Below are 18,842 nucleotides of genomic sequence, written 5' to 3' on the forward strand. Positions count from 1 at the left end.
ACAAGCACTCCTAAATCCTTCTCTATCAAGATTCCCCCATTTTATCCCCATTTAATTTGTAATTCGCCTTGTTGTTCTTGCATCCCAAATGCATAACCTTACATTTATCTGTATTAAACCTCATCTGCCATTTACCTGTCCACATTTTCAGTCTCTCCAAGTCCTTCTGAAGAGAAATTACATCCTGCTCTGATTCTATTACCTTACACAATTTAGTATCATTTAGTATCATCAGCAAAGATGAGACTTTGCTCTCGATCCACCCTCAAGGTCATTAATAAACCAGTTAAAAAGCAGGGGTCCCAGTACCGATCCCTGAGAGACTCCACTCACGACTTTAGCCCAACCTGAAAAAGTTCCATTTATGACAACCCTCTGTTGTCTGTCCTTTAACCAGTTTTCAATCCAGGTGCATATATTATTACGGAGTACAATTTTCTTTATTTTGTACACCAACCTCTTGTGTGAAACCGTATCAAAAGCCTTTGCAAAATCTAAGTAGACCACATCAACTGCATTACCCTGGTCTAAATTCCTACTTACCTCCGCAAAGAAACAAATAAGTTTAGTTTGGAATGATCTATCCTTCATAAAACCATGCTGAATATTACTAATAATTTTGTTTTCCATTAGGTATTCCTGAATATTATCTCGTATTAAACCTTCAAGTAGTTTCCCCACTATTGAAGTCAGGCTTACAGGTCTGTAATTTCCCGGCTGTGATCTAGCTCCCTTATTAAATATAGGCACCACATCTGCTTTACGCCAATCTTGTGATACTGAGCCTGTGGAAATAGAGTCCTTGAATATTAAATATAATGGTTTGGCTATTACTGAGCTTAACTCCTTGAGAACTCTTGGATGTATGCCATCGGTGCCAGGTGCCTTATTTACTTTAATTTTTTCAAGTCATTTATGAACGTCTTCCTCAGTTAACCAATTTTTCATTAATATGGAGGTTGTGGCTTCCTCCTGCGGCACTACTATTGAAATTGATTCTTCCCTGGTAAGCATTGAGGCAAAGAATTTGTTTAATACCTCTGCTTTTTCCTTATCTCCAATAATCTGCCTACCCATCTCACACTGAAAGAGTCCTATATTTTCTTTTCTCATTTTTTTGTTATTAAGATACTTAAAGAACATTTTAGGGTTGACCTTACTTTCTATTGCAATCCTTTTTTATTATTCATTTTTGCTTATTTGATTGCCCTTTTGCAATTTTTGTTACATTCCTTATAATTCTGATACATGTCTCTGTCCCTTCTGACTTAAAGAATCTAAACGCCTTCCTCTTCTTGTCCATTTCCTCCCCTACCTGTTTATTTAGCCACACATATATGTGACACATATTGTAAGATGTTCCAAAGTCTATGTGCAGTCTCATTAGACAGGATGTGCAGTTTCATTGGTTGTCCCTGGGTCGATCAGCTTATCACACAGGGGGAGGGATGTGCAACCTCACTGGTTGTCCCTGAGTGAATGACCGGCTGTTCAGTCTATCACAGAGGGATGTGCAGACATTCTTAAAGAATACACACACACACGAAATTCACGACAATTACTTTCTTTTCCGCGGCTCGGGATGTTAAGTTGGACTACACAATGTCTTTTAAAAATATTTTTATGTCAAATGTTTTATTAATATGAAATGTGTTTGTTGTATCTATTGTTACACGCTACATGTGTGTACTAGAAAAGCTGGCCTACAAGGAAAATAAGTACTATTGACACAATACAGTAGCTTCCATAAGAAGTGATCAGACAAAAATATGTACTTTATTGAAAAAGAAAATGAAAATGATTAAGATAATGGAGAAAAAATAATTTATTACAGAGGCTTTACACATACACATTTGTACATATTTGTGATGTAAAGATAAAATAGTTTTTAAGAAATCATTTGTACATCAAAGTTAACTGTACTGTATACAATACCATCACAATATTTTTAGAAATGATAGTTATTAACAAAATTATTTATGCATATGTATATCTTACACTACTAGATAATATGGCACATATTTTAAAAAATAGCATTTTTATTCTACTGATTACTATTTACAAGAATATGTTTCTATATTAAACTGTAAAATTCTAATCCATTTTGTATAAGTTGACATGGCACTGTACTAGAGCAGGACGTTGTAAAATAGTTAATGTTAATGAGACAGTTTAACCTGCTTGTTTTTTTTTTTTATGCATTTAATGGAAGAATATAGAAATACACTTTAAGTAAAAAATCACATACCAGAAATTGTGTGTAGGTGATGATACAGTAGTCCCAGTAAGCGCTGCATTTTCAGTTTCATCTGAGCACTGTCCCGCGGGGACTCCTAACCACTCAGCCCTGCGACCTGCAGCTTAATTAGGATGTTACAGTCTGAGTGGTTGTGAGGCCCTCTGTCGGGGGTTCATGGAGGAGAAAACAACGTTCACAGGGAGTATCATCAACTACAGTACACAGAAGTTCTGCTTGGTGATTTGTACTTGCATTATATGCCTATATTGTTTCATTTAAAAAATGCACTGTGTAGGTTGATCTTCCCCCTTAACTAAAATGAAAAACTGGAACATGATTGTAAGCAAGACTCCAGAACTCTACTAAACATAGCAAAATACTATAGGTGAAATAAGTAATAAGTAACAATGAATGAAAAATATACATTATATTTTTTTATAAAGTGTAAGTGCTCATTAATTACATTAACACTGCAAGTAACAGCTCCTAAGTGGATGACATCAATAGAAAATGTAAACTAATTATTATAAGTGACACAATAACACACAGAAATTGTTCACTGAAACACATTTAGATATATTTGTATAGGTCTTGTATGTAAAATAACATCCATTCTAAAGTAGGAGTATTTGGCACACACATTACTGATTGCCGCCAGGGCAACACACAATACTGATTGGAATGTTCCCACTAATCACACTAAAGCTGACTTTTTCAGATATACTGTATTAACACACAAGGGAAAGTAGGCAAGGAAGATAGTGTTGTCTCCTTAGGTTGGTTTTAATGGTACTTAAACTCTGGATTTCAGTAACAGAATGGAGATAGGGAAATGCAATTTAAAAGTTTGCCTTGTCACTCATGAAATATGGAGCAAAGTAGTGTATTCGCATATTTCATCCTTGTTCTTCACATCCAGCACAAACCTTTATTTACTCCTTGAATGCATGTAAGAAAAGTTTAAACAGTAAATTAATGCAACAGTAATGCAACAGTACTGTGTTTATTTGCAAATGCCAACTGTCCTAAAACTTAAAACTGAATGTTAATAATGAATTGTGTGAGTGTCATGTACAATACAGGAAGAGAGAGAGTTTGCAAAGACTGTAGTGATGTGCATAGTTCCCCAAAATCACGTTGCCTACTGCATATTTTGCTCAAACTTTTGAAAAAGTTTGAAAATTCGCTTGAAATTTTGATAGCACTTTTAGCTCAAAACATTTGGATAATTTTGACCAGCAAAATTCTACATTTCAAACAACATTGTCTAATTTCGCCAAACAAAAATATACACTGATATATGGGGTTGATATAGGGGAATTAAGGGAGAGAAAAAGGAAAGGGGGCAACCCCCATATTTGAGGCTGTGAAGATTTGTACTAGGTGAACTACATGCAACATTTAAAAAAAATAGATTTTGCAGATTTCGCAAGGTTAACAACCTTAGGTAAAAAGTTTGCACATCATTGGGAGAGTGTAATGAGAGAGATGAACACAAGTAAAAAACGAAGAGAGTAATCATTTGAACCATGGATAAAGGAACAATGGTACAAGGGAGAGAAGCAGTATAAAATATAAGGGCTTCAGTCATTAAATGGCAATAAATGCACTAAATAAATGTTTGCTGACTGTCCCAAACTGCCACAGTATTCATTGTGGTAGCTTACTTTATAAAATAAAATATATGTCATAAAATATAATTTGTGCATTATTGTTTTATTACTTTATGGATAAAGTAAAGTGTGCCCCAAAAGAAAAGCATGTCCACATATAACATGTTGAAAACGCACGTTGAAGCAATGTTATTAAAAAAATACCCCAAAACACTTGTTTATTGGCTTGGCCCTATTTAGTGAAAAGAAAAGTAAGAGAAAAGCAAATATAGTGGGAGACAGAAATATATACATCAGCTTTCCATGTGAGCAAGCACATTCCAATCCATTCAGACCCTCTCTGCACATATAACACTTTAATTGAACAACTATTAACTAAAAGGATACAATGTATGCTTTGCAGGAAAACAAAAAAAGAGAGAGCAAAAGAAAGACACTTTCAATTCAAAAGTATAATCACTTTATATAAAATATAAACAATGTAAAAACATACAAGGACATGTAAAAACACCGGTATCCACATGGCCCCTTCCCCAAAGGCTGGACAAGTATCTCCCTTGGCTTCAGGACTTTAGCCCTTCTGTCCTTTGTACCGGCGTTTGGTTCGAGTTTTCATCTACCAGATGTACCACATAGGAACATACTTGTCCAGCCTTTGGAGGGAAGGAACGGTGTGGATACCGGTGTTTTTACATGTGATTGTAAGTTTTTACATTGTTTATATTTTATATAAAGTGATTATACTTTTGAATTGATAGTCTTTCTTTTGCGCTCTCTCTTTTTGTTTTCATGTTGTCTATTATGCCCCATTTGACCGCGGGAGAGAGATTTGAGCAGCAGGATTGACTATCTTGGATTTATCAGGATTTTCTAAGACCAGCACATTCCCAATCTTGTATGCTTTGCAGGACCCTTCAACATTAGTGCATAACAATTCGATTTAAAATGGATTTAAGCATTCTTCACCACTAGAGGGTTAGAGATGTCTGAAATACATGGCTAAATAATGCATTCCTTTTAGTGGCAATATGTTTATTAGCAGTGGTTGACAAATCACCAAAAAATCTACTCGCCACCTAGTACCAAACGTATGCTGCTTGGGCCAATATTTACTCGCCCGGGGCGAGCAAATGTATAGGTTTGTCGAACACTGTTTATTAGCAACAAACAAAAAAACTGTCCATAGTCATAACACTCCAAATCTAAATGCCATGTGATTCCTTGTTTATTTACACTAATCTATGTTTTCAAGTCTTTTTTTGGGAGAATTGGTCTAGTGGTTATTTGCTGCCCTTGAAGAGTGTGAACCCAATTTGAAACCAACCCTTTTCAATATGCTCTGGTCACAATTCAAATAAATGGGTCTAAAATCTTCTATAGCATGGAAGATGGCCCGCGTGTGAGCTCCTCGTGACTTGGGGGATGTCGTTTAATCAGCTTGTGCCTCAGAAGTAAAAACATATACTATGTATCTATTCTCTGTATACTAGTAAGCTATATAAGAAAACACATTAACTGATTAGATTTGATCTTTTATGAAATGTCATATCCTATTTGTAATTTATATATTAATGTCAATTATTCTTGTGTATTGCTTATTAAATACATAACAAATTATAAAACATATGTACTGTAATCTATAGTCAATATGCTGATAGGCAGTAAAGAAAAAAAGCTGTTGTCCAATTGATATTGGTAAATATGTATGCAAAAGAAACCTTCCGACATAAGATAACTTAATTAAAGCATTTCCAATATGTGTCAGAGAGAATTAGAGGGCTGTGTTGAGAAATACTGTATGAATATTGTTAAATATTAAAAAAAAATTAATTGACAGATTTATAATACTGCAACTAATAAAAACAAAAATTTGTAAGATGATATATATAAATATTCACTTATTACAAAATGCAAAGTCATTTCACTATTTGAATAAAAGGTGAAGACAAATCATCAGATGTTCTACACTTACTGTCAGGGCCTAAAATACATTAATAGAACAATGTTTTACAAAACTGCTAATTTATTGCATTAGACATTTAGTTTTCCACATCAAAGGCCATTTGCCGTTTTAGATTGAAAAAGTTCACAGTAGTTATAATTTTGTTTTCATTAAAGAATCACACCCTGATTAGTCATACCTCTGTTTCTGTACTCTTTCTGGATAAAAACCAAACTTGCATGGGATCTGTTTTTCCCTTCATGCTCACTGGACCTCGGTGCTTTAAAAGGAATTGAGGGTCTGAATTCTCTGGACTCATAAGACATCTGTGTTAAATAAAAATTTGTTATTAAATAATCACTGTGAAAGAAACACCACAGATCGATCTCGATCTCGATCTCTCTCTCTCTCTCTCTCTCTCTCTCTCTCTCTCTCTCTCTCTCTCTCTCTCTCTCTCTCTCTCTCTCTCCTAATTAGGCGAGTTTCACTTGGCGTGAAACTCGCCATTCTGAGGCGTGCGTTATCTGGCCACAATACTGCCAACTTTAGTTGGCGGGCAAAATTTCCCCTGAACGCGCCATTTAGTAGCTCCGATTGGCGCGTTCATGCGCATCGGAGCTACTGGAATCGTGCGTGTTTCCGCATTGGCAAAAACACGCTTCTCGCCACACGTCTGGCGAATTTGAATTGGCCCGCCAAGTTCTCGCCAGTAACTGCCTACATGAGGAAATTTTTGCCTCTAACCTGCCGAAATTGAACTTTACGTTCCTCTCTGCATAAGCCCCTGTGTGTTTATTGAATCTGGATCAACATTACTCGCTATCTATCTCTCTAATAGGACTGGCTTTCTGCATTGTTATGTGAGCTTGTCTTGGCATTACCATCAGTATTTTATCATTTCCATGAGACTTCATGAGGAGATTGAATTTTTTGTGAGGTTTTAGTTCCAGCTTTCCCACACCTCTTGTTTGCATGGGTAACTAACCCTCAGATACTTTCTATCTGCTACATAATAGCACTGTTTGCTGTTTTCCTTGAGAAGCTGTACTTTTCTTCTGGGATTTGTATTTTAGCTTGGGGTAGTTTGTATCTATCCATCTGGCTTCATACAGTGTTTCTTTACGTTATCACAGGCATGTTAGCCAGCATACTGTTTTGGTTTACGCAAAGGGGATCTATGCCATGTTTTTAAATTCCCTGTGCTATCTTTTATTCTGTTTTGTGACATCTAATTAATAAAATGTGTTTTTGATATTGCTAATGGTATACCAGAGTGCTATCCTTTTGGGACACACACACACACGCACACACGCACACACACACACACACACACACACACACACACACACACACACACACACACACACACACACACACACACACACACACACACAAGTGTGTGTGTATTCAGTGACAATAGTGTACAGGGAATTATAATACAAAGTTAGACAACAGGAATGGAAACCCATGCCCTGGAGAGCTTACAATATCAGGCCTCGTCCAGGGTGGCGCTGAGCAGGCGGGCGCACTCACGCTGGCCGCGAAGAAAGACATTGCGGCAATGTGTGTGGCCAGCATGAGCGGGCGCGCCTGCTCATCGCTTAGCCGCTTGCCGAGCAAGCAAATTTGAATTTGCTGCTCACAAGCACGTCATGTGAACAGTTCGCCCAATGAGGGTGAACCAGCTCCGTGACGCTGTGTCCGCGCCCCCAGACGGGCCACAAATCGCCCGGCAGAGCAGGGCGCAGAGCACGAGAGCCAGCGCGCCTGTTCCCAACCCGGCCGAGCCTCAGTGGTACGTTAGGAGACTTACAGAGACAGCAGTTGAAGGAATAAGTGCAGTAGATGGCAGTGCTTGGCCACAATGATTTGTAGGAGCGTCTGTGGGTGTGGGACAGTAGCCATGGGTTTAGGCCGTTGTATCCCAACCAGGGTTCCATGTCACCCTGGAGATCAAAAGGGTGCCACAAAATTTTCACGATCTCCGAGGGCAGCGCAGTTGCTAGAGGCCTGGGTAATTTCATATATCCTGATTGGCTGCATTAACAACAGCAGCCAATCAGGTGGAGGAGTAAGGAGCCTGCAGGGTTTGGCCAAGCAGAGGAAGAAGCAGCATGAACCGGAAAGGGGTGAGGCTGTGTGTCTGTCCTGTGTGTATTTGTTATGTCCTGTTGTGTGTATGTTTTCTGTGACTTTCTGACCCGTCTGACTCTCTGCTACCTCTCTCTGTCTCTCTCCTGTGACTCTCTGTCTATCACTGTCTCCTTTGACTCGGTCCTGTGTTTTCTTTAACCCTGTCCTGTTGTGGGGGTGCTTCAGCCACTGAGCACTGTGATTAGGGGTGCCTAATGATGAAATGATGAGAGCCAGGATATAGCTTTGTTGCAGATACCAAGAGAGTTTAAAATATGAAGGAGAAAAGAGTGATAGACAGTATCAAAGAAAGCAGAGAGATCAAGTGGATTCATAGGTAAAAATGAGCATTGGATGTTACTTCATGTACAGATGCAGCGGCCATTATTTTAAGAAATCACAGTGCCGTTTTCGTGTGCGCTGCTGTACTCCACGCGGCATGAACGCCGCCAATCGCCCCAGGCACACGTGTTTATCGCGGTTTCTTTGTTTGAATTTTATGGATTGCGTGCAATTAAATGCAATGAAATTAATTAATTGTAATGTTTACAGTACTGTGCTACTGTGTCAATTTCAGGTGTTTAAAAGCCACAACACTAAAATGCCATTTTATGCACTTGCGTCTTAAGGCGGTACGGTTGGAAGCAATCCCGCGCCATGACATGGGTATTTCGAGGTATACACTGCGTGATTTGTTAAAATAATGGCCGCTGCCTCTGTAGATCATTGTCTACTTTAGTGAGCACAGTCTCTATTGAATGAGTTGTTAGAAAGCCAGATTGTGAAGGGTCCAGGAGGGCATGGGAATTAACAAAGTTGATCATACAGGAGAACACAAGATGTTCTACCAGTTGAAGGTAAAAGGCAGGAGGGATACAGGGCAATAGTTCGTAAGGCACGTAGGATCTTGGGTGTTTTTGAGAATAGGTGTGACCACCGCATGCTTAAAGGAAAAGGGGAATGTGCCAAAGGACAGGGAGGAATTGAAGACATGGGCGAGAGTGGAAACTAAGGGAGGAGCAAGAGTACTGATAAGGTGTGAGGTGATGGGATCGTGGGAGCATGTGGTAGAGAAGTGATTCCCAACCGGGGCTCCACGGAACCTGGGGCTCAGTGGAGCAGTCCCAGGGGTTCTGCCTGGCCACCCGCACTCACTACTGCCCCTGGCTTTCCCACCACCACTCTCCTCCCTCCTAGGAGCGCGCGTGCAGTCCTCGCTGCCTCCTGCCTGTGAGCTGAGAGGGGAGGGTGATCTGTGGTGTCGGCATCTTTTTGTAAACACTTCATGTGAGCTACGGGAGGGGGAGAGATGCTGCTTCTTCTGCTCAACGTTGCTTGTGTGAGTGTGTGTGTGTGACAGACTTTGTGTGTGTGTGACAGAATGTGTGTGTGTGTGTGTGTGTGAAAGACTGTGTGTGTGTGTGAGTGACAGACTGTGTGTGTGTGTGTGTGTTGTGCGCGCGTGTGTGTGATAGACTGTGTGTATGTGTGTGGTAGACTGTGTGTGTGTGCGTGTGAACGTGTGTGTGTGTGCATGCGTGACAGACTGTGTGAGTGTGTGTGTGTGAGAGAGGGGGAGGAGGGGGAGAGCAGAGAAGGGGGAGAGGAGAGGATGGGGAGGTATAGAGAAAGGGAGAGGAGAGGATGGCGGGGAGGGAGGGGGAGGGGAGAGGAGAGAGGAGAGAGGATAGAGAGGAGAGAGAGGGAGAGGGAGAGGAGAGAGAAGGAGGGAGAGAGGAGAGGGAATGAGAGGAGAGAGGTTTAGAGAGAAGGAGGGAGAAAGGAGAGAAGGCGGAGATGAAGGAGGGAGAGATGTAGAGGAGAGAGGTGGAGGGAGAAAGGAAGAGGAGAGAGAAGGAGGGGAGGGTGAGGAGAGAAGGGAAGGGGAGAGAGGACAGGAGGGACAGGAGAGAGAAGGAAGGAGAGAGGGGAGGAGAGGAGAGAGGTAGAGAGAGGAGGGGAGAAAGGGGAGAGAGAGGAGAGAAGGGGGAGAGGAGAGAGGGGATAGAAGAGAGAGAGGGGAGAGGAGAGAGAAGGAGGGAGAGATGTAGAGGGAGAAAGGAAGAGGAGAGAGAAGGAGGGAGAGAGGAAGAGGAGAGAGAATGAGGGAAAGGGGAGAGAGAGGGGGAGAGGAGAGAGGTAGATGAGAGAGGTAGAGGGAGAAAGGAAGAGGAGAGAGGAGAGGAGACAGGAGGAGGGAAATGTAGATGTAGAGAGGAGAGGAGGGGAAAGGAGAGAAGGGGGAGAGGAGAAAGAGGGGAGGAGAGATAGGATGAGGAGAGAGAGAGGGGGTGAGAAGGAGAGGGGAGAGAAGGAGGGAGAGAGGGAGAGAGAAGAGAGAAGGAGAAAGGTAGAGGAGAGAGAAGGGGAGAGGAGAGAGGAGAGATCGATTGATCAATGGGGGATGATGTGAGATGCAGGGGGGGTGGTGTGAGATGCAGGGGGGGGATGATGTGAGATGAGGGGGGGAGTGATGTGAGATGCAGGGGGGGTGATGTTTAAAACAAAATCATTACAAAATATATACATATTGTTTATTCAAAAGTATGAGTTAATTATTATCTATTACCCCCACTGCTTTACACGTCTATTTTGCGATTTACCCCTGTCAAACATGTGTCATCCAGATAGGGGTTCCCCGATATTTTACAAAATACTTAAAGGGTTCCTCCAAACAAAAAAGGTTGGGAATCACTGTGGTAGAGGAAGAAGAGAAAATCAGTTCTGAAACTTCCAACTTTGTAACAGGAGAAAGGAGTCAAGAGTGGAAAGACGTTCAGGTCGAAGCAGAGAGGAGGGGGAAGGGACAGAATGAATCTCATTGTGGATAGCATCCACCTTGCCTCTAAAGTAAAGTTTGAGAAGAAGTGAAGAAAAGATGGGAAGTGGGAGGAGAAGGTCGCAGGAGGAAGAAAAATACAGAGAAAATGTGGCATGGATTGGATCTGTGTTGATGTGTAAGAAAAAATGGTCTTATTTAGTCTTAGAGAGACCAGAGTTAAAACAGGAGAAGAGAAATTTATAGTGCAGAAAATCAGCATGAGTTTGAGATTTCCTCCATAGGTGTTCAGAGAAGCGAGTGCAAGTGAGAATTAAGCGTGTTTGTGAATTTAGCAAAGGCCGTGGGTTAAAAGAACAGGTGTGCTGAAGTCGAGAAGGGGCATCTAGATCAAGAGAGGAGGAGAGGATAGAGTTGACAAGATTCATGATCAGAAAAAGGAAAGAGATAAAAGAGGTGTGCATTCAGGGTAGATGCCAGAGCAGAGAGGTCAATGGAGCAAATGTCTCAAGAGTAGTGAGTACAAAAGGTCAGATGGGGAAGAAGGGTGATGGTGAATGACAGCAGGTGATGGTCAGAGAGCTGAAGGGGGGAGGTAGAGAAATCAGAAAGGGGACCGTTTTTAGTAAAGACCAGGTCTTAATAGTGACCATCCCAGTGGGAGCTGGAATTAGTTCATTGGTGGAAGCCAAAGTAAACGGTTAAAAAGAGAAGATGAGATGCCCAAGAAACTGAGGGATAATCAATGTGACAGTTGAAGTCCCCCAATAAAAGTATAGGAGAGTCAGAAGAAAGAAGGAAATTTCAGAGACAATGGTGATGGTAGAGGATGTAGAAGTACTGTGGGTGGTCTGTAAATGACTGCCAGGTGCAGAAAAAGTGGGTAGAAAAGCTCAACAGCATGAACCTCAAAGTAAGAGAAAGAAACAGTTGGAGGCAATGGCAGTTTTTGTCTTTAAAATATTTAATTATGTATTGGAAATTCAAAAATCCCCAGCAAAGATAACACACATCCATATGGCTGCATCTATGGGTGTACGGGGTGTTGCAGTTCTCTCTGGGCTTATACATTTTAACATTATGATACAGTATATTGTACATGCATTCCCATTGAATGCTTTATACTGTATGTACAATGTTTGCATCATTAACACCAAAGTAATTTAAAGAGCAGGAATACTTTGCCAAAGTACGGTATATACACGATGGTATTATAGATAGAAGGTTCCCAGGAGCCCGGAGCCATGTCGCTCAGACAATATTCACCTCCAGTGTCCTGGGACTTGTGAGAATTAAAAATAAATGTCAACATGAAAGTGCAGATGAGCCAATTAGTAAAGGTGACCAAATAAGGTAGCCGTCGGACAGGAAGCTGCCAAATCGACATCTTCTTAAAGCAACAATCTCTTCTGTTGACCCTTTGATATTGGTTGGTGTCTGAGTCAGGGAGTGTCCTAATGTATGTATCCTGCAGTTCTGTTCCCACAAGACCCCCTGAGTTGCATAGAAGTGTAATTATTGAAGGTGGCTGCTGAAAAACCATGTGCCTGTGAGCAAGAAAGACCTCATTGTTATAATTACTGCTCCACAAAATGCTGGTATATCTGAAGTAAGTTTCTCCTAAAGTTAAGAAGCAAGCCAAAACAGCACCTGCACGCCTGCTCTGGGAGACCCTTGAATCAAATAAGATAAAAACAAAATGAACCAAAATATATATATATAATAATAAGTATAATGCTCACTACACTGTATGCTGCTTTAAGTTGTAGTCTCTTGCCACAGACTGCCAGAAAAAGCCCCCAGGTTAACACTGCACCCCAATAATGGGATGAAATTATTTTATAGCAATAATTTACACTGAATAGAATCTGGTATGGATGTGGCATTGAATTAGAGGATTGGAGTTAAAATGAATAGAAACCCGTTTACAGTAAGTTAGATTGTGCTTCCAATATGCCATGCACAAAACCATGGGGTACATTTAAATCATGGCTCAATACCTATGTCTGGACCTGAACAAATGCTGAAGGTGCATATGTGACCAAGTTAATGACCTCAGTGAATTTGTGTAGAAAAAGGTTATTTGCGTAAGGGAAATATTTTTGCGGCAAATGTACAGTACCATTTTATACTTTATCAACCTGAATATTCTTACTTCAGTAAAGTAGAAATAAATCAAGGTTGATACATCTCATATTACTGTAATTACTTTATGTTCATAAAACATTTCACAAGTATAGCATATGTGAAGTTAATCTATTTGTATTGGAAAGGATTGAAAACATTTCAACTCTGGTTACAAGATTCCATTCAATTTTTATTCTGCTTCTTGTTTGCTAGATTTCATTTTCAACCTACTGCATGTACAAATGAGTGAAATAGTTATTTTCTTCAGTTTATAACCAAAATAGAAGAAATCTCGGCGGTCACTGCATGCGTAGGAACTCAGCCACTGACAAAATTAAAATCAATATTTATTCAATCTTGGTGCTGGACATCACAGAGATTCACATTCTCTGACGCGTTTCATTCCGTTAGGAACTTTATCAAAGAGTACAATGAATCTGTTCACAAGTATCTTAAGTATCTTTATAACCCCCTGCTCATAAGGTGCCCAGTTGGTTTGTATTGTCTCACCTATATGTATATTCTGATACGTTGATCCTTCCCTTTTCTCCTGTTGTCTCTGTTCTGCTAGTCAAATTAACAGTATTTCCAAAGAGGCAGTAGCGTGGCATTCTTTGACCTATGACTCCTGTAACCACTTCTCCTGTATGAATACCGATAGTTATCTACGAAAGAAAATATGTACTGTAGTGGGTATACAATTTTATTTATTTTTCCTACCTGATGCAGATAATGTATAGGTTACCTGTTACAAGACACACTTGACAAATACATTTATATGAAATTATATAATCTATTAAAATTAACAATGCATTTGCACTTTTATGGTTTTAACTTATATTATAGGCTAAAGCAGTAAAATTCCGGGCATTATTAAAATCCCTGCTCTCTGATTGGTTAAAATTCCGGGCATTATCCAATCAGTAATGCCCGGAATTTTTGCAGCTTGCAATGTGCAATTTTCAATCTGTTTATTTCCCCCCAATCAGCTTTCAGAACAGCTGAGACAGGGCAGGGGATTGGACAGAATAAAGTAACAGCTCTGAGACAGGGCAGGGGATTGGTCAGGAAGTATCAGCCACGGGTTGACTCCTCCCCCTACCGAGCTGACAGATTTTCTGAGCAGATTTAGCTGAATTGGGGGGGAGAGTCTGCAAAGTTTAGTAAGTGTGTGTGTGTGTGTGTGTGTGTGTGTGTGTGTGTGTGTGTAGCAGTGTTTATGGGTATAGCAGCAGTGTGTGTTGTGTTGTTCTGTTGTATGTGTGTGTTGCAGCAGTTTGTGTGTGTGTAGAGCGGCTGTGTTGTGTGTGTAGAGCTGCTGTGTGTGTGTATAGAGCTGCTGTGTGTGTGTGTTTGTGTGTCAGCAGCAGTGTTTATGGGTGTAGCATGTATGTGTAGCAGCAGAGTTTGTGTGTAGAGCTGATGTGTTGTGTGTGTGTGTGTGTGTGTGTGTGTGTGTACACAGAGGGGGCGGCAGTGTGTGGATATAGATATCTGCAGTGTAAGTGTATATAGAGGTGGTTTCATGTATTTACCATTTTATTTTAATAAAAAAATCTATATAACTATACAAAAGTGTCTATTATTTATGAAATAAAGTCTACATTTCGCCTATAATAGTAATAATCCCCTCAGAACAGGGCATTACTGGCCAATAATGCCCTGTTCTTCGTGGATTATTACTTAAATACCTTATAGATCAATTATTCAAATGTGTACTATATGGGAACATTTGTGACAAACTGTAAACAAGGCAGTCCTCCCTAAGACTAACATGACTATGTACCTTATTTAAACAACATTAATAATAATTTTTTTTAAAAAGGGGATAGATAACAGAGAGACAGACTCTAGAGTCAAAATAATTCTTTTCATTTTTGAATAATATCAAGTGTTAATAAATTCCCGTAAACAACTTAATTCTTGTGGACAGAAATGTTTATAAAATCATAAGAGTATCTGAAAAGCACATATGGCAGGCACACTTCCACTTTACACATTAAACTTTATCTGAAAAGATATTTTATTACCCTGAATAGGATACTGACCTGAACAGACTCCCCATCAACTTGAACCTGGCCTGCAATTTCCATCATGTCCAAGGCCAGGTGACAAATAGATCGTGCATGGTGAATACATGGTTCTGGAAGACCACTTACTGTCATATATTTGTCTCCAACTGTTTCCACCTGATAAATCACACAATTCAACGATTATGTTAAATACTGTTTACTTTTGACACATTTCTAAATCTGAAAAAGTATTTAGCATCAAACACATGTCCTGAAGAGCTTATATTATAACTTGTTGGTGGCTGAGTCAGTGACTTGCCCTTGATACATATACTGTACTATTGACTTATTACACTGAAACAGTTCCTACATTTGCATTGCAATGTTATCTAATCTTAAATATAACTGGAATTCCATTCATACTTCATACTTTTTTTTATAGGTTCTGTGGATGTTTTTGACCCTCTAGTAACAATTCTGCCTCCACATATTTGTCTCCATGTCATATAACATAGTACATGCAGGTGATTTGAGAAAAGTGCTGTTGGTTATCACTTTCCTTAAATGACTTGGTTCTCAGTAATTTAGGTGCTAGATGTGGCTGCACCAAAAATATATATAGTGGTTAAATAATAATATGCAAACTAGGGCCACCTGCCATTTTAGGGCATCATTCTCTATAACAGCTTTTTTTTTCGACAAAAAATATGGACCTAACAACTGTACTAACCTCCTTTTTTAGTAGCACTATCTGTAGCTGCAGCTATGCATGTGACACAGTGAGGCATGGAATATTAACATGTTAACTACAGGTATAGTGGACATATATATATCCCCTATCCCCTGATGAAATCACGTAATGTGAAGAAACGCGTAGGGTGTATGTAGTGTTACTAGCATGCTACACCATATCTTTTGGCATCCTGGACTCAAAGACATTGTCGGCTACCCTGTACCTATCCACGCATGACGCAGCCCTGCCCGGAACCTATTGCATACTAGGTTTGTTTCCGGAGGACACCAAGAGAGACTGTGTTGCTCCCTGAGTTCCTGCTGGACGGAGACCCAGAGGAGCTTTTTGACTGCATGCGGTGACAACAGCGTGTGAGCTGAGTAATTGAGTTCCAGTTGGTGCATGAGTATATCTCATACAATGCTCTTTTATTTCTGTTATTTGTGAGTTTAAATTTGTTGGACTTTTTTTATGGGATATTAAATGTTATTTTTTAGACATATTGCACTAGGATCGGGAGCTTTCTTTTTTCATTATTGTACATACATATATACATATATATATATATATATATATATATATATATATATATATATATATATATATATATATATATATATATATATACACATATATATATATATATATATATATATATATATATATATACACACACAGTGGCGTGGCACATGTCACATGTCGTAGAGAGCCAACAGGCAGTCCTGCTCTTCTCTGGGAGAGGCAGTCTCCATGAGTTTCTGCAGGCCGCAAATTAAGTCATAGAAGGCCCACACATCCTTCTGAGTAGGCGCGGGTGGTGGAGGCAGTACCAGCTGAAGACGAGGTGTTCTGCACCTCTTGCAGCGGGACTTCACTTATAATTCCCCACCTGGGTAATCACATTGTGCGCATACACACTGTAGAAAGCCCTCCCCGTTGATCGGAACCAACAGGATACCTCCTGGTAGTGTGTACAAAGGAGCAGCTTTCTTGGCCATAGTAGTAATGGTAACAGGAGCAGTCTCAAGTAGCTCTGTCTCTGTTGTGTCACCATGTGCATCTGAGGGTGCGGTAGCTTGTGTCTGGCTATGCCCCTAGTGGTGTCAAGCAATCAGTACGTTCAGTGCCTCCTCCCCCTGGTGGATCCAGGAATCCAGGCATTATAAGGTGGGCGCGGCTACAGCTTTCGCCCCAAGCACATTTCAGTGTGCGGCTTCAGCTTTTGAGCCGATCCCTGCACAACTCTTGCAAAGAAAAGTTGGCATCTTACCATGCAATTCTCATGTTTTGGCAGGAACCGCTATAGTATTGCTGCAGCTCCTTTAAATGGAGGTTAGTGTCCCTCGAACATCGAGGACCCCCCCTGTGATGCTACCCGCACATACTGTGAACACTTTCTGTGTGGACCGTCATGGGGGTTAAGGGTCCCACGGATCCCAGAACAGCCCCAGGCGCCTTCTGCCTCTTCTATCGCCCTGATATGGTGGTTATCAAGCACCTCTGAGCCTGGCATAGATTTTTGGATATTCATGTGATCGTTTCCCCTTCAGGAGGTTCTGGTCCCTAGGAAACCAAAAGCCCCCAGGTACACTACCCATAATTCCTCTTGCAGTGGCCCTGATACAGTGTTTTTCAGGCAATTCTCAGTTTGGCAAAGAGGAAGATCCTTTAGCTGAAAAGCCTGCCTGTTTCTCAGATTTTAAATCTCAGCAGTGCCACGAAATCTAATCCCTTTTCCCCCACCCTACTGGGGAGATACGGTTCTGGTTACCGGTGTAGTGCTATTCACCTGTTAGGCTTAAAGAATACCGAGAATCCGCCGGTGTTAGTAGGGATAGACAGGACTGGCTTTTGGATCTGTAGCTCTCATCTTTGTGCAGTGCCTCCATTCTAACAGGGCCTAAAAGAGATAGGTGCAGTCTCCGCTAGAAAAACTATTTCCCTAGCCCTGAAAGACTGCAGCCTCAGGCAGGAGTAAAACATACCGGTGGTCTTTATTCTGTACAGCATACATCAGCATAGCACACTGACATTATACAGCATACTTTCTTCTATGTTTTCCTGGAGCCAACTCCTGGAGCTTGAGGCCCCAAGAGTCTCTCCTTATCTCCCACACTCCCCGGTGGACCATGGGGTAGCAGTTTCCACTCCCCAGTGGGAGGGAAGGCCTGACACCAGGTCCATGGTTCAGGATAGAATAGCACTCCTCTCCACCAAAGGGGAAGGATGGAACACACCTCTCTCACTGAAGAGTGAGAGAGACAGAGAGAACCTAAATTTGGAGCGGCAGCCCCACTTTTTTTTTTTTACCAGGGAAGGGTTCCAGGTCAACGCCCCTATTATGGGCAGTACCTTGGCCCACCCCCTGTAACTACTAGGGAGTTGTTTACTGCAGTAGGGCAGAGATTAACCCTAACACAGTGTGCACTGGTAGCAGGACTTATGTGTTAGGTAGGAAAGATTAGTAGCCCAGGGGTACCTGGATATACAGTTAGGTCCGGAAATAATTGGACACTGACACAATTTTCATCATGTTGGCTCTATACACCACAACAATGGATTTGAAATCAAACAACTGAGATGCAATAGAAGTGCAGACTTTCAGCTTTAATTCAAGGGGTTGAACAAAAATATTGTATGAAACGTTTAGGAATTGCAACCATTTTCATACACAGTCCCCTTATTTCAGGGGCTCAAATATAATTGGACAAATTAACACAATCATAAATAAAATGTTAATTTTTAATACTTTGTCGAGAAGCCTTTGCAGGCAATGACTGCTTGAAGTCTGGAATGCATGGACATCACCAAATGCTGGGTTTCCTCCTTTGTGAAGCTTTGCCAGTGCTTTACTGCAGCTGTCATCAGTTGTTGTTTGTTCGTGGGTCTTTCTGCCTTAAGTTTTGTCTTCAGCAAGTGAAATGCATGCTTGATCGGGTTGAGATCAGGTGATTGACATGGCCATTGCAGAATATTCCACTTCTTTGCCGTAAAAAACTCCTGGGTTGCTTTCACAGTATGTTTTGGGTCATTGTCCATCTGTAAAGTAAAGCGTCGTCTAATCAACTTCGCTGAATTTGGCTGAATCTGAGCAGACAATATATCCCTATACACTTCAAAATTCATCCGGCTGCTTCTGTCTTCTGTCACATCATCAATAAACACTAGTGACCCAGTGCCATTGGAAGCCATGCCTGCCCATGCCATCACACTGCCTCCACCTTGTTTTACAGATGATGTGGTATGCTTCAGATCATGAGCCGT

The 18,842-nt window shown here is 40.8% G+C and overlaps 1 protein-coding gene across 3 annotated transcripts in view; it reads right to left on the reverse strand.

Moving 5' to 3' along the window:
• Window positions 1-1,807: 1,807 nt before the first annotated feature.
• GUCY1B1 (guanylate cyclase 1 soluble subunit beta 1) overlaps window positions 1,808-18,842 on the reverse strand; it is a 128,334-nt gene continuing 111,299 nt past the window's right edge. For 2 of the 3 annotated variants that reach the window (XM_075612738.1, XM_075612718.1), the window contains 4 exons: window positions 14,882-15,022; window positions 13,344-13,498; window positions 5,994-6,120; window positions 1,808-3,177 (listed from right to left, as the gene is read on the reverse strand). In XM_075612738.1, the coding sequence (XP_075468853.1) occupies window positions 3,172-3,177; window positions 5,994-6,120; window positions 13,344-13,498; window positions 14,882-15,022 (429 nt within the window). In that variant the 3' untranslated portion in view covers window positions 1,808-3,171. The remainder of the gene's footprint in view (window positions 3,178-5,993; window positions 6,121-13,343; window positions 13,499-14,881; window positions 15,023-18,842) is intronic. The other variant, XM_075612728.1, reaches the window with a different exon arrangement.

The sequence above is a fragment of the Ascaphus truei genome, chromosome 1, assembly GCF_040206685.1.
Source record: "Ascaphus truei isolate aAscTru1 chromosome 1, aAscTru1.hap1, whole genome shotgun sequence".
NCBI classification, from domain to species: domain Eukaryota; kingdom Metazoa; phylum Chordata; class Amphibia; order Anura; family Ascaphidae; genus Ascaphus; species Ascaphus truei.